This window comes from Lygodium microphyllum, chromosome 10 (assembly GCF_053477565.2).
Source record: "Lygodium microphyllum isolate KBCC chromosome 10, Lygodium_microphyllum_v1.1.10, whole genome shotgun sequence".
Lineage (NCBI taxonomy): Eukaryota > Viridiplantae > Streptophyta > Polypodiopsida > Schizaeales > Lygodiaceae > Lygodium > Lygodium microphyllum.
The window spans coordinates 71,936,856-71,959,437 of NC_141144.1; the positions used below are offsets into that span (position 1 = coordinate 71,936,856).

Genomic DNA, 22,582 nt, shown 5'->3' on the forward strand with positions numbered 1-22,582 from the left:
TGTTGCTTGGAACTAGATGTTGAAAATGCAGGTTGATTAGGTGCTATGATGATGCAGTAAATGGAGACCTCCAACAGCAAGATGATGGCTGCAAATAGACTGCCTAGGGCTGGATAGTGGTGGACTGTAGTCGGTGATGGATGGATAACAGATGGTAGTTGGTTGATGGCTGAAATCTGCACGGTAGAGTGAGAAACCTGCACAAAAGGATGAGGCTGAATGGTGGGCAACTTGTGTACTTATGTGTACTTATAGATGTTGAAGGGTGCTCCAAAAAATTAGGGTTTTGGGGGACCATTGAAACTCTCTTGAACCATGCACAAATTTTGCATTTTTCATTAATTAAGCGTGTTAATCAGTTGTAAAGTGTGTTTTACCTCAACATCCTTTAGGTGGGGTGTGAGCAGTAGTGGAGAGATGAAAGAGTGATAGAACACTAGAAGGAATGAATGTGAGATAGGTAGAGTCAATGCTGTATATATGGGCATAGACTATCTAGAGTGTGGGTCCATTGAAGTCTCTTGGGTGGAGTCTCGACTCTCTTAGAAGGTGCCCAAAAAGCCTTTTTGAGGTTGTAAATAGAAACAAAAAATGGAAATGGAGGGAAATGCTATTGAATGATATGGTTTCTCGAGAAATATTGGGTGATGTAGCCATCACCAAGGTATCTCAAAGAGAATCGGATGTCGATGTTAGTTGTATCAAAACCTGAAAATAGAGAAGAATCATTATGACTCTCTTTGTCTATCAACAATGCCTTGTAAGAGCACATGTAACCATCTTGTTACGAATGCCTTTGAGCATATGTGATGATGGATTTCGGCTTTGACTATATTGCCAAAGTGCCCCCTCATGTGAGCTCGGACTAGGAGTCAATCTTTCTCTCACCAATGCCTTTGAGCATACGTGACGATGGATTCCAGCTTCGGCCAGATTGCCAAAGTGCCCCCTTTATGTGAGCTCAGACTAGGAGTTAATCTTGCTCTCTATATAGGAACAATCCATCATAAACTTGGATGTCAATCCTAGCTCTAGGATCTGAAAATTGCTAGACTTCAGTTGAAGCGGAAGAGAAGTCCCTCTTTGGATCCTTTGCACTTGTATACTTGTATAGATGAGGTTTACTTGTCCTACTTGATCACCCTCTCGCTCCCTCTTTGGCATTGGAGAGTCATGAGGGATGATTGCATCATATGCATTAGAAAAGAGTAAGAGGGACAACCAAACCCTTCTCTCAGTTTGAAGAAGATGGCCCCTTTCGTACCACAGCCTTCACCTTGGTTGGAGGATGAGGATGATGCATTTGGAGAGTCCGTATTTTGCTGTTTCTTATTTTTTTTCTTCTTTCTCGATGCCGCTAACTCCTTACAGTCCTTGCGCAAATGTCTCTTCTTACCATATGATGGTACTAGGCCTTTGACTTCTTGTCACCCCTCTTTGAAGTTGCAAATGCCTCATTATGGCCACCATACTAAGATGGAAGCCTCCCTTATAATTACAAAGACGCCTCATGCTCAAGTAGCGTCGAGAACAAATGTGTTAAGCTTATTGGTTTTGATGATTTTTGTGCTTGCAAAGCATTCGCTACTCCATCAAAATTTGGAGGGAGCTTGTAGAGAGCAGTCCCCACAAGATGAGCGTCTAGAAGGGTGGACTGCATGTGCCAAAATTGATCCTGTACCTGTGTAACATAAAGTAAGAAAGATTGGATAGTATCCTTTAGCTCGAACTTCATTTGTTGGAGTTAATTATAGAGGGTCATTGCACACATAGTCAAGGGAGCTTCATACATCTGAAGCTTCTCCTATATCATTGAAGTTGTCCTATAGGAGGTGATCGTTGGTAGAACCTCTTTAGAGATACACTGGAGAAGACTAAAATACGCGCGGGCGTTGTCGTGATTCTATGTGAGTACAACTTCCTCATGGTTGACAAGGTCCCATTCATCTAGAATAGGAGTAGGGTAGGGACACTCAAAGAGCTCGAAAAACCATGTACCATAATCACTTTTGCCCAAACCATACTTTCATAATAACACTCTAGGTGAGAGAGTCAAGGCCATGAAGTTTATTATTAGTAGAACGGTAGAGAGGTGCCATTTGGAGAGAATATGAGAAGAAGATAAAGAAAAGAAGAGAAGTAGAGAAAGAGTACAGCCAAAGATAGCACAGATTGTACCAATCACGACGACTTCACATGCAATTTATGGAGGAGCTGATTAGAAAATGATTGCAAAATCCGAGAAAAATCAGGTTGATTACAGCCAAAAAACATTGTTGGTGGCCAAAAAAGATTGTTGCCTAGCTTGCAGGTCCATTAAATGCAGAGTACAAAAATGCAGGCTGTGTGAGCATTAAATGCAGCTGTACAGTATTAAAATAGTGCAGAAAATCGAAACGCAGATTGGAGCACAAAAATGCAGAGGATTGAGCATTGAAAATAGGCAGAAAATACCCAAAAATTGGTTGCCCAGGCTACAGTAGACAAGTAAAGTTGGATCAGCAGTAAATGAAACCAGCCTTCCTCCTCGGATAGGGTGGTTGATTTAACAGTAATTACAGCAACCAATTAATTCACATAAATTGAAACACACATTATGTCTTAAATCTTGGACAATGGATAGCCTATTGGTCCCAAAATGCCCCTTCCAATGTTTCTTTATCTTTTATTGCAACTGGATGGAGTACAATTAAGATTCACCGATCTCCTTTGCTAATCCAAGTGCTACTTCTTGTCATCAATGACCAACAAACCTTCAAACCAATTTGCCCCTTGGTTTGAATGTAGCGGGTGCATTGGTCAAACCGAAAGGCATAACAAGAAATTCATAATGACCAAACTGAGTGATATGCTACATCATATCTCTGGCATCCGAGATGCTAGAATTGCTTGGGAGGAACTTGACAGGATATTTAGTATCAAGCAAAGAATTCAAAGGTAAAATTACTCATGCAGTTTTATAAACTAGATATAAAAGACAATGCTTCCATGACTATACACATTAACAAGTTCAAGAGCCTAGAAACCTAGCTTGCAACTCTTAAGAAAGAATATTGATGTAGATGAAGCAATAGCCGTATTGCTTACAAGTGTAAATAAGAATCCATATGAGAATCTTGTGTCCACCCTAAATTGAAATCGGCTAGTTGGCCTCTTGAATCTCTCTGAAATTTTTCAATTTCAGCTATTGGAATTCAAGTCTTAGGTCTTCAATTTTAAGCACTTGTCTTGAGGTAGCTGCCAAAACCCTAATTTCTACCGTAAATTAAGGTTTATAGGAGAGATTGATTGAAATCTCTTTCTTTGATGACTCAAACTGCTGGAAAATGTTGAGGGGAGTTGAAAAATGGTCGGAGAATGAGAGAGAATATTGTAGAGAGAAATTTCTGATTTCCATCGTGAAAACCATCTCCAATTTGCTGCTGCCTTGATTCGGAGAGTCCAACTAGAGTGTACAAGATGCTCAAAGGCGGAGCAATGGGAATAGTTAGAAAGTGATGTCCACTGGAGACAAATCCCGAGTATTGTAACCACCTATTATCATGTTTACACTATTATTTTATGCTCTTTTGACAAGGTGTCCATGATTGAGCAAGGGGTAAGGTTGGGTTTATGCCTTGAGAAGAGGGTAATGTGAGTAGCCCCCGAGTGGTTGGCTGCTGACATTCTACTGCTGTTTGTTGCTTAGGTTTATTTTGGGAGGTGGTTGTGTTGTTTGGAAAATCGTGTGGTATTTCATTGCTTGCTGCATTTAAGCAGTATGCCACTTTTTCCTATGCATTGCTACCTTGCGATCTATGTTTTCCTCCCGTAACATTAAAGCTGCGTAAAAATTATGGTGCCATTTTGGGTGCAAATAAGGCTGATTGGCAGATGCTTGTTGCTGTTCTCAACCTGGAGTTCTGCAATTTGCAGTCTGGTGGCTTTTCTAGCTGTCTGAGGACTGATCAGGCTGGTACAGCTGCACTTTTGCAATTTGAAGTAAGGAATATCTATGACTTGCTTGTTAGGGCTGTTGATGCCAGCAATGCTGTGTCTTGACAAGAACAAGAACTTCTATAAGTTCTCCAAGGTAGTGACTGTCAAAAACTTTGGCTTTGTGCAGCTAATAAGATAGATCGTAGAGGTCAGGAATTGGACTACAGGGTGTTAATATGGACAAAAACATAGTTTCCAGGAGTTTCTGAAATGGGAGGTATGAAACGGGTTAGAGGTTTCATATGAGTTTTGTAAAATGTTAGAAATGGGTTTCATTCGAGATTGTAAAAAAAGATCTAACTTTACATAGATATAGAATATGACTCACGTTATGGAGCACTTGATTATGATTCATGATTTTGTACCATGCAAATGAACATTCAACATAATATCAACTATCATGGTTCATTACCAATAGAAGAAGCATAGATGGCAAACAAAATTCTTGCAATCAACACCAATCATTCATTATAATCCACATCATAGTATCAAAGGAATCCATGATAATTGTTGATTACAAAAGTCAAAACCGTTTTTAAGGGTAGGGTTTTTCCCCGAAAGGTTAAAAGTTGGTGTTTCATATGTTTATGAAACTGCAAAGTATGAAATAAGTTTCCTTACTTATGAAACAGGTTTCTTGGGAACTATAAGTCACAATAATGTGGATGATAAGAGGCTTTGGTGTTTCCATCACTTGGTTGTGCAGCACTCGATAGTACCAGTCTCATTGATGAAAGTTGATGGTTTCTAACTTTCTTGACAATCAAGATATGGTGTGGAGGTTCATGTGTAAATGCTTTGACTAGCTGTAGTTTACATTGTTGAGCCATTGCAGTTATACATGACGCTGATGTGTTTGGGGATAGAAAATTGAAGTCATGCAGTAAGTTATGTTGTGCATGGAGTTTATGGTGACATTGATGAATGAACCCTTAAGAGCTTGTATGAGAGTCAGTTTAACTGCTTTAACAATGGCTGACTAATTTTTGAGACTTCATATTTGGATTTCTGTAAATGTTAAATGTGATTTTGAACATTGTTGGTGGTGGCATTCATTTTTGGAGACCCTTTTAGTTGACACCAGCGAATTCTGTGGACAAGTAGGTCACCTCCTCTTGCTAAGATACTTGATAAGGATGGGATTGACAGCAACCTGCCTGTTTTCGTGAGTGACTTCCCTCAAGAGCTCAGAATTGCACAAGCAGAGGAAGTGGCTCATTTGCGACCAGGTGATTGTAACTTTGATTTTTAAGCTCAAATTCCAAGAAATTTGTGATTGATATAGTGCTTGGATGGTTATCCTGTCCTTTTTTAAGATCCACAGAAAATTCTTGTTGGACTTTCGCAGACCAATCTATCTTTGGTGGTATGGACCAGCCAACAGGTCTATCATGGATGCTCCAACATGCTCGCTTGTTTCTTTGGAGTCATGTTTCAAGTCAAGCACCTGAAAGCTTCAGCATTTTACAAATGCCTCAGCTAGTTTGTACAGATGATGGTGAAAATATTGACCCCAGGCATGGAGATGGTTGGGCAGTGTGCCTAGTTGGTTTACAGAAAGATTTGCAGACAAAAAACAGTAATTATATTGAAAACTGTAAGTCTGCAGGCTTGATTATGTGCAGCCGAAAGAGTTCAGCAGTTATCTACTGGCCTGATATATTCTCAGAAACAAACAATATGCCTATTGTGAGTCTTCCTTCTGGGGAAGATAATCGTGGGGAGGAGAAGCTCAATGCACCTACTGTTTGGAAATCTCCTACGAGTTGGGGTGGTGTTTCCACGAGTCAAGTTAATGCACTGGTAGCTTCTGCTCACTCAGGTTCTGGTGCGGGTGGCTGTGTGGCTATTGCTTGTCGATCTAATGGGGAGCTTGAGCGATTTGATTGCAGCTCAAGAGGTATTTCTCGAGATTGTATTGCAAGAGTAGAGGATTCTGGCCCTGCTCATGGTGAAGTTAGTGACTCCTTTTTTATTAGGAATACCCCTGGGGCGAGAACTGTTGTTTGGCTAAACAATGAAGGTTCTGTGATGGAAGGTTGGAGGCAGTTACTGTTGCTGACTGCCACTGGGCTTGAATGTTGGGATATTGAGCTTAATTTGGGTGGCCAGGTATCCTTAGCATGGGCTTTTGATGTTCTTGCAGATTTGGATAGTGGCAAAATGCTTGCTGGACAAAAGCAGGTCTGGTTGCTAGATGTACAAGTAGAAACTGCAAAGAAAAGGCTGAAGTTGCTGCTGGCATCATTCTCCAAGGACAGAATCAACAGCTCAAGCTACATGCAATACTTCCTTGTTACATACTCATGGCATTCAAAATCTGCACAAAGGGAAGGGGGTATTCAGGTAATTCTTCCCAAAGCCAGGATAGAGGAGGAGGAATTTCTGTACTCCATGCGGCTTCGCCTGGGAGGCAAGCCTGAAGGCTCATCCATGATACTAGCTAGGGATGGTACAGCTACAATCGCCCATTGTAATGGTGGGAATGTGAAACTATATCAGTTTGATCTTGCATGGGATGCAGGGAAAGTGCTTGATGCTTGTGTTCTTCCTTCTTCTGACGAAAATGAGGGGGGCACATGGCTAGTTCTTACAGAGAAAGCTGGGGTTTGGGCGATACCTGGCAAGGCAGTACTAGTTTGTGGGGTTGAGCCTCCTGAAAGAAGCTTATCCCGACGAGGAAGTCAGAATGAGGGATCTGGAAGAGATGATCGTCGGTGGTCTGCTTTTGGAAACAACTCAATACTTGTTAGAAAGGACTCTGAGATAGGTGGATCTGGAGGCAGGAATGAAACTCCACTTGTTCAGGGACAATCTGCACATAATGGAGAGGCAGAGGCTTTAGTTGCCCAGTGTTTCCAAGAGTTTCTATCAACTGGTCACACACATGGTGTGCTAGAAAAGTTACATCAAGCAGGGGCTTTCGACAAAGAAGGGAATATGAGTGCCTTTGCCCTTGCTAGCAGAGGCCTAATTGACACACTGGCTAAGCAATGGACAACAGGCACGGCTTCAAGTGCAGCTATGATGGCTGTTGTTTCTTCACAGCTTGCAGAGAAGCAACGGCGGCATCAACAGTTTCTCCAGTTCTTATTGGCTTCTAGATGTCATGATGAGCTCCTTCAAAAGCAAAGTATGTTCTTGAATTTGCATTTGGGACATGCTCTTGAATCATAGCTATATTTTTTCCTTAAGGGTATACCTCTCTGGTGGAAGCTAGTACATAGCAGATGAATCTCTCTGGATTATTGAGTGTTAACTGACATAGGCTTGCCAGTTTCCCTTAAAATTCATCTTTTTAAAACTTAGCAGTCTAGTCCTGTTTGGAGTATGTTTTGTTTGAACATGATCTAAAATAATTGGGGTTGCAGGAAGTGCATTGCAGCTCATTTTGGAACATGGAGAGAAACTTGCTGCCATGATGTGGCTACGAGAATTTCACAATATGTCAGTTCAAGCTCGACTACAGAGTTCACCGGCTTTAGCAAAGTCCTCCGACATAAAGCTTGGTGAATCAGCTGGAGCATTGTGGGATCTTGTTCAGATTGTAGGGGAAAAGGCACGAAGGAACAATGTCATGCTTCTAGATAGAGAAAAGGCAGAGGTCTTCTATAGTCGAGTGTCTGACTTGGAGGATTTGTTCTCTGTTATTCACATGCATATCGATATGATTGTTGGTAGGGAGACAGATCAGCCGGTCCAGTTACAAGTAGAAAAAGTTGGTGAAGTTTCACATGCTTGCACCAAGGCCTTGCAAACTGCTATCTGCTTCAAGGATTCTCAGCAGAGTTGGTACCCTTCTCCAGAGGGATTGACACCTTGGTATTGTAAGCCTGTTGTTAGATCTGGTCTTTGGAGGCTTGCTACACTTATTATTGAGCTTCAGGAGGAAGCAACTGTTTTGCTACCATCAATAGTGGCAATATTGATGAGCCATCTTGAAGCACTGGCTGACGTGTTGCTGGAAGCTTATGCTGGTGCCATCACTGCAAAAGTCGAATGTGAAGAAGAGTACAAGGGTTTGCAGATGGAATATTGGAACAGAAGGGATATGCTCCTTGGTGCAATGTACCAGTATGCAAAAAGAACTGTTGAGGCGGTTTCGGAGGCAGGAGTTCTCACCTAAAGATACTTGCTCACTGCACTTAGGTGGATAGATTAGGGCTAAAAACTTCCTGTTCATTTGTCAATACATGATGCATATCAAATCTGACGATATAGATTCATTTTGCGAGTTCTAGGATAAAGTGCCTCTTTGCATCATAGTTGCTAGGTTGGGCTTCCTTCTGATTAAGAAGAGAGCACTAGCACCTCATATAAATGCTGCAAAAATTGGGGATGATCTGATTTTTGTTTTAAATGGTTCTTTCTCCAGGGTGACAGGCTTCCAGATGGAGGAGAGAAAAAACTGAGTGTGTTACAAAAGTTTTACCCACCTTTAATGGCTCTTGCAAAGCGTCATGCTGGCTACCAGACACTTTGGGACATCTGTACTGATTTAAATGACATGGACTGCTTAAGAAGCCTTATGGTAAGTGTTTTTATCTTCTTGTCCTGTTCTGTAGTATAAATTTTCCAGAGTCTTCACAAAGATATTCTATTCAAAACACTTGCAACTGACCAGGAAAGGACAGTGGTCTAACGTCTGATAGGATGTACTCTCCTGAAAGTCCTTATATCCACTGGCTTACCGTTTTTGACCCATGCTATTGCTCCCCAGGTCACTAAAAATTATAATCTTGCACTAATCTGAGGGCTCTCTTGCAAATCCTCAGAATCTATTTCTTGCCAGGTCACCATAATCTCATCACATCAGTGGTGTGAACTAATATGAGGGCTCTCCTGCAAAACTTCTGAGCCCTGGGGCAATCTCAAACACAGTGTCTCTGAGTCTCCTCAATCGTTCTGCATCTGAACAAGCAACTGTGACTATGCCAGCGTCCAACTAATTGCTTTTTGCTAACCTCCTAGGTGCCATAAGCCACAAGAAGACGAAAAATTCCCGGGCCTAGAATTAAGCCCAGTCATCTCTAAAAGAAAAAGGGGATGTATGGAGCTCCGTCCTGAAAGGGTCTCTCCATATCCACTCTTGACTTTGTGAAGGTCTCTTCTGATAAGCCCAAAATCTCCACTGCACATGTGAACAAGAAGCTGGGTCACAGTCACAATGAGCTACCCTGATCCTTTGTCTAATGCAGCCAGCGTAATTGACAATTCAGCTTTTTCTGTGAGTCTACTATCCTCCTCAACTGTGAAATGGAAGGATACCTCCCTCCTTGTGGCTATCCACAACAACAGCACATATCCTCTAGAAAAGAGGTCTAGCCAAGTCTATGATGAAAGAAAATCTGTCCTTCAATCCTCAGGAACTCCCTCATGAATAGACTGTATTGTCACCATGCCTCCTTCAAGTGCTTGTAACCTCTGCCTTTTCTATGTCTGGAGGAAGGTCTATCCTGAGAAAGGTATGAACTTTCATTCGATGCATGTGATTAGCTACTTAGGATCAATCTAAAAGGTAAACGAATTTTTTGGTGAACTTCCTTGGGTTCTCATACAGCCCCAAAATAGAATCCTCAAAATTCATTTTATGTCACATCAGCACCAGCTGTCCAACTCTTCTTGCTCTCATCTTCTCATTGGCGTCATCACATGCTGCTGCCTTGCCTCATTTTCTGCCCATCTACTTACTCCCTTTGGTTTCTCTCATCATCCCTTGCCTCAAAAAGCTGTTGATGGGCTGTTATTTTACTGTATTTTGCATCTCCAGCTATCATACTTGCTGTGTTTTGGTTCCATGTGCACTCTTGCTGCCAGACATCATCATTTTGCAGTCAGCCATCTTCCACACTGCTGCGTTTGGCCTATGCATTCCTGATCCTCTTTGGAACTTCTGTGTTTGAATCCCCTCTGCCGGCCTTGCTGCCAGAGTGGCCTACAACAGATTTTGACATTAAGAATTCGTGGTTTGCTGCATTCAGGATCTCTTAGAGTATGTCACACTATCCCTTGGCCGGTTCCCACGAGAGGCAATGGCTGGTGAACAGCCCTCCCACTCCTTAAGCATCCTTGTATCACACCTTGTATACTTTTGGTGATTATTCATTTAAGTTTTCATTTAGCATTCTTCATTCTTTTTCTTCTTCATTTACTTTCTTGTTTGAGTTTATTTGTTAGTAATGTTTGCACACTCTGTGTTTTCTTTGCAAACCCTAGTGTATCCTCACATATTATTAGAGCTGGTGCTCCATAAGGAGTATCTTGAGTTATTGTGAGCACTAGGTTTTCAAGAGTGACACAATCTAACTTTGACATCCCTAGCTCTCTACATCCAAGGAGCATCTAGTGTCCCGCTCTACTTCTCCTTCTATTGGAGCATGGGCAATCTTTCATAATAATACATGTGCTTTTGTCCAGAGCTCATGGGACTCAGCAAGCATTTGCATTCAGAGCAGAATTACAGCATTTGCAATCTTTGTTGGAACAATTTGTCACCTTGCAGCAAGCTGGGGACTCATTCGATGAATTGACCACTTATTCACAATGGTTGAAATGTAGAGTACAGACTCTTCACAATGAGCAATATGTAAAATATAAACTGTTGTCCTGTTTGGATGCTTGATATGATAACAATTGCCAAACTCATTAGTTTTATGCTTGTTGTCACGAGGACGTGAAAATTTGATGCTTTGCTTATGTTTAATTGACATTTGATTAAAGGATTAGTCAAATGTGCAATTAAAAGATGCACATGTGAGGCGCAAGGTACTTTTCCACAATTGAAGGCCGAAGGACCCTGTGAAAAAGATGGATGTCAAAGGCAAAAGTTATAACAAGTGACACTTGTTAGATTCTAGGTGAGTTTTGGTGTCAGTTTGCCCCTAGGACCATTAATTGGCCATTAAGTGTCAGTGGTAACACTAGCGACTAGGCATTAATTAATGGATTAATGCTTGTCCAAGGGTCAATTAATGCATGGGACCACTTGGGGTTGCAAATGGCCTAGCCAATTAATTTATGCATGGGCAAGGTCAATTTTCTGGCATGGATTAAGGGCTGAATTATTTTTCAGAATTAATTAATTCTGAAAATTAATTAAATGACTGGAAATTACTGAAAATGGATTAAGAAAGCTGCCACTTGGCAAAACTTTCCCATGCAAGTGGGGGAAAGGCAAAATAGGGTTGAAGGGAGAGGGAAATCTTGTTTTTTCATTTTGGAGCTGTTGGACTGCGGCTACCAGCTTTTGGGGCCATTTCCCAGCTATTGGAGACCATTTTGGTGATGGAGATTGCATATTCTTGACCTTGGGAAGGTGGCAATTGCTGCTGATGCACTTTCTCCTGAAGATCACAGTCTTTGATGCTCCTATGGTTGTTGGTGCATCCGTTTGGGGCTGTTACAGCAGGGTAGCAACTGATTTTGATCAATTCTTCGCAACAAATCTCGGAATTTTCTCTCTTTCTACAGCATTCTCTCATCTCCTCCAGTCTATGCTCAAGAATTCTCAGCAATTCTTAGCTATAGGTAGTAGAGTAGAGCCAAATTTGGTGGACAGCAGAGAGTTTACGTTGTAAACCCTAAATTACAGCAGTAATTAGGGTTTAGCAGCCACCTTGGGATCCGTGTAATCAGTCAAAGGCATTGTACATTGAAATCAGCACCGGAAATTCGTGGAATTGTGAGGATTTCAGATGCTGTCCCATCTATTGTGAATTTGGGGCAGCATTTGACCAGTTGGGGTTCCATTAGAGCAAGTCTTGGGTGAAAATCAAAGGGGCAATTTTCTCGAATGCTTTGCTGATTATTGGAATAGCAAGGGGATTTTGAATCAGCCAAGGAGATCGTGAAATCTTGGCTTGTAATTTATCCATCAACAATTGAAATTAAAGAAATACGGAAAAGGGGACCAGTTTTGGGGCCAACAGGGTGTCCACTGTCTAAGTTTATGAAGGTAAAGTGAGCATTTCAGTTTATGTTTATTTGCTAATTGCTGTAATTAAGTGTTTAATTAGGTTAAACCACCCTATCCGAGAAGGAAGGCGGGTTACATGGTTCCATTGCCGGGATACATCAGATCTCTTGATTTGGTGGGCCCGAGGCACCTGATTGCAAGCCAAAGCTTTGTGCTAGTGTTGATCTTTGTGCTCAGCTGAGAAATTATAGCAAGATGTCTTCATACAGTGGGACGCAATGAAGTAGTAATGATGCCTCTCATGATGGACATTCACATGGGGAAGAAGGAAATGCAATGCCTGATCTTGGACAAGGCACGAATCATGGACAACATGCTGAAAATGTGGCTGAAGGCCAAGATGTTGGACCCTCAATGCAGAAAGAGGATGATGATCAACAAAGGGAAATGGAATTCGATGATGCATGCAAGAATCGAATGAGGGCAGTAACCAATATCTTTGCTGAATTGGCAAAAGATCCTCAGTTTACTCGGTTTTTGAACACTCCTACGAAGGACATTAAGGACAAGAAGAGAAAATCCTCTTCTAGAACTTCGGGACAGCAAGATGCACCGAAGAACAAGCCAAAGCCTTCTCAAGATGCTCCTAAAGATGCTCATGGTGAAAAGCAGTTGGTGCCAGTTGGGCAAGAAATGCAAATGCAATTTCATGATGTGAATGCTAATCCTATGGTTTTTGGACAGCAAGGTTTGCATGAGAATTTAGGGCAGCCAACATACTTTGGTGGTAGCACAATTTTTCATGCTATGGTGGGTGAGCGACCGAATGTGGGAATGTATGGCACACCTCCCCATAATTTTCAGCAACCAATGCATGGTTTGCATAACCCAATGCACTCGCGTATGGCTCATGGAATGCATAATCCGATGTATGGCAGCATCGGTATGATGCCTGGTGTGCAAAATCACGCATATGGACAAGCATCGGTACCCTGTTGTGCTTTTGGGGTTCAAGGAATAAGTGCTGGTCATGCAAATGCTTCTTTTAATGCTGGCTATCATGGAAATTGCCTCTACACTAGCGGAAACACTACCTCCTTTTATGTGAGCTTGTTGAGGTCTTTTTATGCTGATGTGCCTAAGGATGTATCTGCTGAAATTCAGTCCAATGTAGAGGAGTTGAATGAGATATTGGTATCCGAGCAGATTTTGGCACATAAAGAGGAAAGGTCAAAGGCAAAGCTTCCATAAGCTATTGGGTGAAGTTTCACTACTGTTCACCAATGGATGCTAAATGAATGGAAGAGGATAACTTGGCAGACCATCCTTAGTTGTTGCAACTTTACCTTGATGCCTTTCACTTAGAGCTGACTTTAGATCGGACTCTTTCAGGTTTAGCAGGGCAAGGGTCCAGAGTACCACCTGATACTCAAGGGGGAGGTAGCACTTCCACTCCTCCGGGAATGGACTGCTCTCGTGTATAGTGAATCTCAGATGTATTCAGCATGCATCCAAGGTACTGTGCTGATAGTATGTCTGCCATGAGGTCACTATTCAGTGTACTAGTCACTGTAGTATGAATGCAAATGGCTATGGTTTTCATTGCAGCTCTGAAACTGTACATTGCATGAGAGATTGATTACCAAGTGCTAGTTTTCAGTGTATGATCATTAGTTTCGGTGGTATTCAATTGGTTATGTGGACAACAACATGTGTATTGAATGCCATTGACAATTCAGCCATGGTTTTGGCTCGATTTATGCTTTACTATGGTTGTGTAGTCAGCACTGTTGAGAAACAAGAGTTTGGGATGCATCTGATGAGTTTCTAGCAACAGTTCTAGAATATTGTTGAGCTTTATGCTATGTTTATGCTGGCTGGAAATTTTCAGCAAATGGTGGGCATATGAGATAGTTAGCTAGTAGTGGCCAATGTTGTGTTGACTATGATGCCTTGTGAAAATTCCAGTGCAATATTATTTGCTTTGACACATTACAGTGCAATCAAGGACGATTGCAAGGATTTCAAGGGGGTGGTCTGTCACGAGGACGTGAAAATTTGATGCTTTGCTTATGTTTAATTGACATTTGATTAAAGGATTAATCAAATGTGCAATTAAAAGATGCACATGTGTTGCAATGCATTATTTTGGTGTGCTTATGATTGTACATGAGAAATATCAGTCTGTTCTTATTAAAAATGATGTACATGGCCGTTTTGTGGTAATTGAAGTTTCATTTGAAGGAGAGATCTTATGGTTACTGGGCCTCTATGCTCCGAATGACCCTTTATCTCGCCGGGATCTTTGGAATACTTTGCAGACCTCCTTGTCACTTGGCAGACGAGGTTTTTTGATGGGGGATTTTAATATGTATGTTGATTCTTCACAGTCCACATCAGAGCATTCGGTGATGGACGCTCCGGAAAGTCGTGTGTAGAATGCGTTTGCTCTTGCTGTACTTAAGCAAGATCTTTGGTCTTGGCTACACCCTTCTTCTACAGGGTTTACTTTCCATTCGGCACAGTATGCAACTACATGGTCGCGGTTGGACCGCATGTACATCATGCAGGATGATGATATGTTCTTGAGATGCTGGAAATGAAAGTGTTGCAGCAATATGCCTTGTCGGACCATTTCCCTCTATAGCTTGAGATACTTGCACAACCCATTGCACCTTTTAAGCAATTTCTGGATAGACTCCCTTTGCGTTTCAACTCGTCTTATTTGAAGCATTCCATCTTTCAGGGCTATATGTAACAATTGATTGATAGATTTTTATTGGACTTCGCCTCTGAGGGCAATGCTTCTTTTGAACGATTGCTCTCTAATGTGCAGCGGGTTGTTCGGCAGTATGGGATCCATTATGCCTCTCTTTGTTGGCGGCGTCGATAAGCAAGGGAGGACTTACTGGCTTTGGTTCGCTCTTTATTGGTGGACACTCCAGATGATGTATTTCTGCTGTCACGGGTGATGCGTTTGGTTGATCTTATTAAAGAGTTTCAGTTGAAATCTTATCAGCAGGCCAAATTGCAAAATTTGACTGAGAACTTGCAAGATAGTGCTTGTCAGACTCATAAGTTCTTTTGAGCTCTACATGCATCTCCTGCTCGAGAAAATATGACTAGACTCCAGGATCCAGAAGGTTGAATGGTCACTGATCCTCAAACTGTTGTGTATATGTGCAGGAATTATTTTCTAGACCTTCTTGGTTCTTCTCCTTCACCTTCTGACCAAGTTACTCATGCACACTCAGTTTTCTATGATTTGGTCTGCAATCAGGTTTCACTTGATATGCAAACTACTTTGGAGATAGATATTTGGGAAGCGGAGGTTATGGATGTTTTGTTACACCTGCCCAAGGATAAAAGTCCCGGTTGGGATGGTCCACCAATGAATTCTTTGAGATTTCTGCTACCGAACTGGTGAAACCATTGACGACTATGTTTCAGCAGGTTTGGGAAACGGGGTTCATGCCTTCCTCATGGAAAGAAGGTCTTATCAAACTGCTTCCAAAAGTTCCTTCGCCGTCAATGTTGAAACATTGGAGACCAATTTCTTTGATGGGTTCGATGTATAAAATCTTTTTTAAAGTGATGGCGAATCGGCTTCACAAGCATCTTTCGGCCATTGTGCATCCTCTTCAATATGGTTTCATTAAGGGTCAAAACATTCTGCATAATATCTTAAATGTGCAAATGGCTATTGACAATGCAAGGCACTCTAATTAGGAAGTGGTATTGATTCAATTGGATCTGGAAAAGGCTTTTGATTATTTAGACTTGTCTTTCATTGTTGAACTTATGTCTACTATGGGCTTTGGTACTCGGATATCCCGCTTGATCTACACCATTAGTGCTACAGCTTCTTCTCGAGTTATGTTAAATGGTGGTGTTACTGAGCCATTTATCCTTGCATGCTCTGTGAGACAGGGTTGCCCTTTGAGTCCTCTCTTCTTTGCCCTTGCGACTCATCCGGTTCTTTCGATGTTATCTTCTATGGCAGCTTCTACTCAGTTGGCTGGATTGTCTCTTCCTTTTGGACAGCACTTCATTAGTCAATCTTTGGCTGATGACAGCTTTATGATTTTGCGTGCGGACAAGGACAATCTTCGCAAAGCATTAGATGTTTGGACGCTCTTTGGTCATGCTTCTGGTCTTCGTATCAATGCTTTCAAATCAACCATTCTCAGTTGCATGGAGTCCGATTTACCAACTACTAGAGTGGATTTCACAGAAACTGGCAGCTAAGTTTCTGTATTGGAAGTCGCAATCTTGGCCCTTCCATGTTCGCCTCAAAGTGGCTCAGACAATTATGTTGCCAATGCTCATATATTTCTTGCCATTGCTGCCTTGGACTACTACTACTTTGAATGCTCTTACTTAGCACATTCGTTTCATGTTATGGAAGAAGGATTCCTTGCATGCAAGCATTTCATGGATTTCTTGGTCGCATACATGTACTCCTAAACGCATGGGCGGTGGGGCTATTTTGGATGTCAAAACTCATATGTTGGCATTTCGTTGGTCTCTTTTTCGTGCCATGTGCGTGGATCATCACCCGTGGGTTGTTATAGCCCGTTATTTTCTTGAGGATCAAGGGCTTGTGCATGGTAATACACAAATTCGGAGCTCCTGGTGGCATGTTCTTAATGCAGACTCTCGGTTTTCTAGTCCTTCCTCATCCCTGCTTGTTCATTTGGTCTGCTCTTGGAAATTGGTTTTCCAGAAGGCGCGTTGGCATCCAGCGGAGGACCGCTTACATACTAACTCTTTTCAACTGGAATTGTTGGCAGCTTCGCGATTACTTTCTTGGGAAGGCAAACATGAGCTCAGACTAAAATTTAACCGCATGGCACGTTTGGCCTTGACTTCAGTTGTTACAGATGCCACCCTTGCCAGTCGTAATGTCTTGATATCGTTTCGTACAGCCAGGAGGCTTTTCAAAATCCCTCATGGATACTGTGATTTATGGGAACAGCTTTTGTTAGTGCTCCAAAGTAGGCAACCCTTTCCTGGCCTTGCTTTGGGTCGTCCTTGGCAGGATTGGGACCTTGCAGGTCAGTTAAATTCGGAAAAGGCCTCAGCTAACTAGGGGTATCATCTTCTGATTAAAGATCATCAATGGTTGGTTACTAAAGCTAATACTGTTTGGGGATTGCGGAAATCTCAGTCATGGTGGAAGGCAACTGTGATGGAGGGCTGGTTGAATAAGACACCTTTCAAATGCAAGGTTTTTCTTTGGAGGGTGATGATTGGTGGTCTTCCTCTTGCTACAGCCCTTTCCAAGCGTCGAATCTCTAACAACAATTGTTTCTTTTGTACCACTACTGTGGAATCGGCCCGTCATCGATTTATTTCTTGCCCTCTCGCTAAGAATATCTGGTCGCTCTTGTCAGTGGTTTGGTGAGCAGCGGTTGGTTTCTTGCTAAGCCCTTTTGATTGGGTTTTTGTATGGCCAAAATACCCCACACCAGCACAGTCGCATATGAAGATCTTGTTTCACTTTCTTAGATACTGGGGATGTTGGCACAATTGGACCACTCGGAATGCCTTTCTTTTTGATTCGGCCTCTAATGTTCCGGGACATATTGTGAGGCTTAAAGGTCTCTTGCATTGGCAGATAGATCTTATTCAGCACTCTGACTTACTTCCTCAGGAGGACTTACTTCCCTGGCATATGGCAATTTCCTCTGCGTCTTTGCCATGACTTTTGTAACTCTTTTGTTGTTTAGTACTGAGATTTTACACATGATGTCTTAGAGCCATCGTGTATCTTGTAATCATGTAAACTTGTACCTTTTTTCGTAATTAATACAATTACCTTTTACGAAGAGAGAGAGAGAGAGAGAGAGAGAGAGAGAGAGAGAGAGAGAGAGAGAGAGAGAGAGAGAGAGAGAGAGAGTCTCTTCGGAGACATCTGATAAAATTGGAATGATACATAGAAGATTAGCATGGCCTCTGCGCAAGGATGACACGCACAAAGAGAGAGAGAGAGAGAGAGAGAGAGAGAGAGAGAGAGAGAGAGAGAGAGAGTATTGTTGTCCTTGGACAACCCCGCCTTTATTCCTTTAGGCGTATTCGTCAGTACTTTAGGGTGCCTCGTGGATACAGGGACATTTGGGTGTCCATATAGGACAATCTTCAGAGGTTCTCTCCTTTGCCTGTCCTATAGGCATTGCATCCATGGCGTGACTGGATGTTTGTGCTACTTGATGACTTTGAGAAAAGGTCAGCTAATCCGATATATCATTAGATGGTGGAAGCTAAGAGATGGGTCACGGGTAAGGTCAATAAGCTCTGGCATCTCAGGGATAGCAAAAAGAAGTGGCGGGAAAGATTTATCTAGCTTTGGAAGTCTGAGGTTCCGTATCAGGGTAAAGTGTTCATGTGGCGGTTGCTCATTGGGGAACTTCCAATGGGAAAAGTGCTCTGTGCCTGAAAGATCTCTGCAGGTCGTGTTTTTTGTACTACATGTGATGAGACACTGCTTCACCTTTTTGTCTCCTGCCCTGTTGTGTGACAGATCTGGAATTTCATTCCCCGTGTGTGGTTCTCGGTGGCTTAGCACTGCTTACCAGTTCGTTCGTGGATTCTGGGAAATGTCCTCTACGCCCTCTTTGCCTTCAGATTGTTCCTGCCTATTCCATTTCCTCAGATGGACAGCCCTGTGGCATATATGGCGTACTCGCAATGCCTTTATTTTTGATTCGGCATCAGGCATCCATGGACATGTGGCTTGTGTGCATGGATTGGTGCTATGGCAAATCTCTTCTATGATGTCAGCTGACCTGGTTCTTCCGGATATTGCTGTTCCCTGGCTGGCGATTGTTCGCTCTACTCTAGTTGTTCCTTCTGCGTGATTTATTAGAATGGGTCATGTGATAGGTTGTTCTGGTTGTTCTGAGAGCCTGCAGGCCTCATGTAAATATTCTATAAAGTATGAGAGAGACAGAGTATGCTGACCTGATGGTCTGATGTAATAGAATGTAAGAGATACAGAGAGAATGTTGACTTGATGGTTTGATGTAAATATTTACTACTTAATTCAATTATCTTCACGAAAAAAAAAGGGAGTATGGTTGTCTTTTTGGAGACATTTGATAAAATTGGAGCAGTATAAAGAAGATTAGCATGGCCCCTGTGCAAGGATGACACACACAAATTGAAATGGTCCAAATTAAATAAATATGAGAGAGAGAGAGAGAGAGAGAGAGAGAGAGAGAATGGCCATCAATTTAAGAGTGCATGGCACAAAAACCATGCTACATTTAGATTTATCATTACATTCTACTTTGGCGAACCTTGAAGGCACTAACAAAACCATGACAAGGCAAATTCCTAAACAGTACTGGGGTTAGATATGAGGGAAGCAGGGACTAAGGTGGGTCTGCTTGAAGGCACTAACAAAATCATTCTACTTTGGGTGTGCTGGAAGGCACTAGCAAAATGATGACAAGACAAAATTCTAAACATTAGTGGGGTTGAATGTCATGAGGGATGAGGGACGGAGGGAGGGAGGTAGGGAGGGAGAGACTAAAAATGGAATAAAATTGGATAGCATGAAAGCATGGGCCTGAAGGAGGGAAGGTTCAGTAACTTTGTGTTTGAGAAGTGCTATCAAAACTGCCAGTACTCAAAGTTACTTCGATTGGGGGAAGAATTCAGAGAAGAGCTTTCTCTATTCCTTCAAAGCCACAAGGACCTCCTTTGGCTTCATGAACTCTACTTGCAACATTTTGCGCTTGCATCAAGCACTCTGCGTTGGCTGGCTCTCTCTACTGAGGAGGCAGTGTCTGCCACCATAGAGACTGCTCAAGGGAACTTGAAGGCTTCTTGTAAATATGGCAGGCTCAAATTGCGGTATCGAAAACGGCTCCTAAATCTGGCAAAACTTTCTGCCTTTGCAGGTGTGCACCATTCTTTTCAAAAGAGCGGTTAATTGTTTAATTTGCTTTTGCTGTTAGTGAAAGAACCTCCTGCAGGTGGTGACGTGGATTTGGAGGAGCGAGCTTTAAATATTGATGCAGACATCGGGATGCTTAATGTTCAGGTAAGTCGTATGAAGTGAAAGATTAATTCCTTGTATTCACTTGAACCTTATTCAACCAATGAGACTGGTGTGCTAGTCTAACAAGATAAGGCTGTACTTGTAGGAGAAAGCTTTTCAGTTGGGAATTGTAGCTGATGATGATGTATTGACACCAAGGCAGCTTGTAGAGGTTTGCCTCAATAGTGAAAGCAGGGATCTAGTGCTGCAGGCATTTGATGTCTTTGCCTGGGGTGGAGACATGTTTCGAAAGAGTAATAAGAGTCTCCTCGAGAATGCTTGGTTAAGGGCTGCTGATCAAGATGACTGGGTAACCATGCGACAGGTATCTGAAAGAGATGGATGGAGTGATGAGCAACACCTAGAGGCCTTGCGGAGTACAGTACTGTATTATGCCTCAAAGCGCTGTTATGGGGAGTACTCCTTTTGTCTTGGGGGCTCTTTTGGAAATGTACTACCTCTCTTGCAAGAAGAAACTGAAGGGCTGGAGCATGTAGGAAGTGTAGAGACAGTGTTGATGCAACATCGAGACTTTCCTGATGCAGGCCATGCCATGCTAACTGCCATTCGCATGGGTAAGGGTGAATGAATTGAAGGGAATGCAATTCCTTTTGAAATGTTTTTGGATCTTATGCATGCTGTTTTTCAAATACTCGGTACTTGTGTTCATAGCGAGTTTAGAGTTGTATCTGTAAAATCAACACCGACATCATAAATCAGATTGTATCTCAGTATACCAGTAGTTATGTACAACCCTTACTCAGTGCAAGCTCTGTGTCTTATATTGGAGATGAAATCTTAGGACTGCCTGTCCAACCAGAGAGTCAACTGCTGTTCATATTGGATGCATAGCGAATTCAGTTTTAATACACTGATCCTTGTAACATTTTTCTTCTGCCATGTGCTGGGCTTCCCCCAACTAGTAGTTAGATGTTGTAATGTTAGGTGAGGGTTCTGGTCTGTCATGCATCCTTTGCCCTTTCACAGAGTTCATTGTGAACTACTTTTGAGACTTTATACAGTTTGCATTGCAGCTGTTCAGATTGATAATATGGATGTGAGCGGCCCTTGATCTTGTTTAAAGCTAAGGCCAATCATTGTGAAGTTTAAGGTGCAGTGTACATTAGGCCATGCCTTCAAGATTATAATGAAATGTGAATGTGACCATCTAAAATGACAGATATGAGGCAATGTATATTGTAGTGACCTTGGAAAACGTTGTTGAAAAGATATTCGGAATAAAGGTGTTACAAAGTACCAATAGTTGTTCCAAGGTGATTAAGGGCTCTATAACTGCCACAACTTAGCTGCTATAAGCTTGACCTAGTCAAACCAGCCTTCCTTCTCAGATAGGGTGGTAGATTACCTAATTTAACACATTCCAGCAAGCAAATAAATTCACAAATGTGAAACAACTTTATCACAAAAATCTTAGATAGCTGATGCTCGATTGGTCCCAAAACTGATGCCCTTAGCAGTATTTTTTAATGTATTCTGTTCTGAATTTGTAGTACACTGAGATGTAGGTTGGTCTCTCAAAAAATTTCTATGAGTGTGAAAACCCTATCCATCACACTATTAGATATAGCAAATGCATGGATCACAAAAAAAAAAAACAGATGATATGCATACAATCCAAACAAAGTCTTGAAACATGCTCATGAACCATAGATGTCTAATTATTTCATATATGTATGGAGCCAAAACTCTACTCATGAACTTTCTTCCTTGGGCAAATGTTTCTTGGGTTCTATGATTCAACCTCATCTTACGAGTAAATCTGCACTACTTATGGTTGGCTTTCTACTTAGCCTTCCAGCCACTAAACATATTAATATACGTGTTTCATAATTTGTTGAAATCTTTGTTGAAGGGAAACAACATCTCGGCTTGGGAGAGTGTGGACATTAGAGTGTGTGGTCATTGCTCGATACTTGATTGATTACAAAGTTAGTTATCAAAGTACACAGTACAACCCTTAGGATTTAGAATTTTGTTGAGTATATGTAGTATATTTATATGCAATTCCTTTTTGCTTCAAAAAATTATTTAGCGAGGAAGACATATATTTCCTTGGTCCAAACAGAGTCTTTATCTCATAGCCGGATTAATTTTCCAGAAGTGCAGTAAAAGCCACATATGTATCATACACTTCTAACTTTTTCACCTATGAATAAATCCAACAAAAACGTGTAAAGTCATCATTGAAGGTGACCAAGTAATAACATCCACCCAATGACTTTGTTCGCATAAGTCCATATAAATCTGAATGCACAATTTGCAACTTGGTCGTAGCTTTAAAAGCAACATCACGAGAAAGAGAAATCGATGCATTTTTTTCAAAATGCATTCCTTACAAATGTGCTTAGGAGGTCTCTTTAAGATAGGTAAGCCTTCCAACATTTGAGTATGATGTATAATCATCAAATTGCCATAGTTCATATGTTTTATATGAGCATGCCATAACTTTACCTCTGACATTAGTAGGAGTAAGAGTAGATGTTAAATAAATTGATTGATCAATCAACTGAGCATCTAACTCAAAGTCTATAACATAATGTGTCATCGGGTATCAAAGTTAAGAATTCTTTATTCTTGACTATGTATTTATTATCATCAAATGTGATTTGCATTTCACATTT

At 41.6% G+C, this 22,582-nt stretch overlaps 1 protein-coding gene and 2 non-coding genes across 4 annotated transcripts in view; all 3 read left to right on the forward strand.

Moving 5' to 3' along the window:
• LOC148030150 (Nucleoporin, Nup133/Nup155-like protein) overlaps positions 1-21,099 on the forward strand; it is a 44,232-nt gene extending 23,133 nt beyond the window's left edge. Inside the window, exons 2-8 of one of the 2 annotated variants that reach the window (XM_087686425.1) lie at positions 5,083-5,207; positions 5,327-7,111; positions 7,350-8,086; positions 8,354-8,509; positions 19,452-19,800; positions 19,876-19,943; positions 20,050-21,099. In XM_087686425.1, coding sequence (XP_087542551.1) covers positions 5,083-5,207; positions 5,327-7,111; positions 7,350-8,086; positions 8,354-8,509; positions 19,452-19,800; positions 19,876-19,943; positions 20,050-20,529 — 3,700 coding nt within the window. In that variant the 3' untranslated portion in view covers positions 20,530-21,099. Of the gene's footprint in view, positions 1-5,082; positions 5,208-5,326; positions 7,112-7,349; positions 8,087-8,353; positions 8,510-19,451; positions 19,801-19,875; positions 19,944-20,046 lie in introns of both variants that reach the window. The other variant, XM_087686424.1, reaches the window with a different exon arrangement.
• Positions 17,795-17,897, forward strand: LOC148030151 (U6 spliceosomal RNA). The gene has a single exon (XR_015692292.1). It is a non-coding gene; the product is annotated as a U6 spliceosomal RNA (small nuclear RNA).
• Positions 18,975-19,075, forward strand: LOC148030152 (U6 spliceosomal RNA). The gene has a single exon (XR_015692294.1). It is a non-coding gene; the product is annotated as a U6 spliceosomal RNA (small nuclear RNA).
• Positions 21,100-22,582: the final 1,483 nt, after the last annotated feature.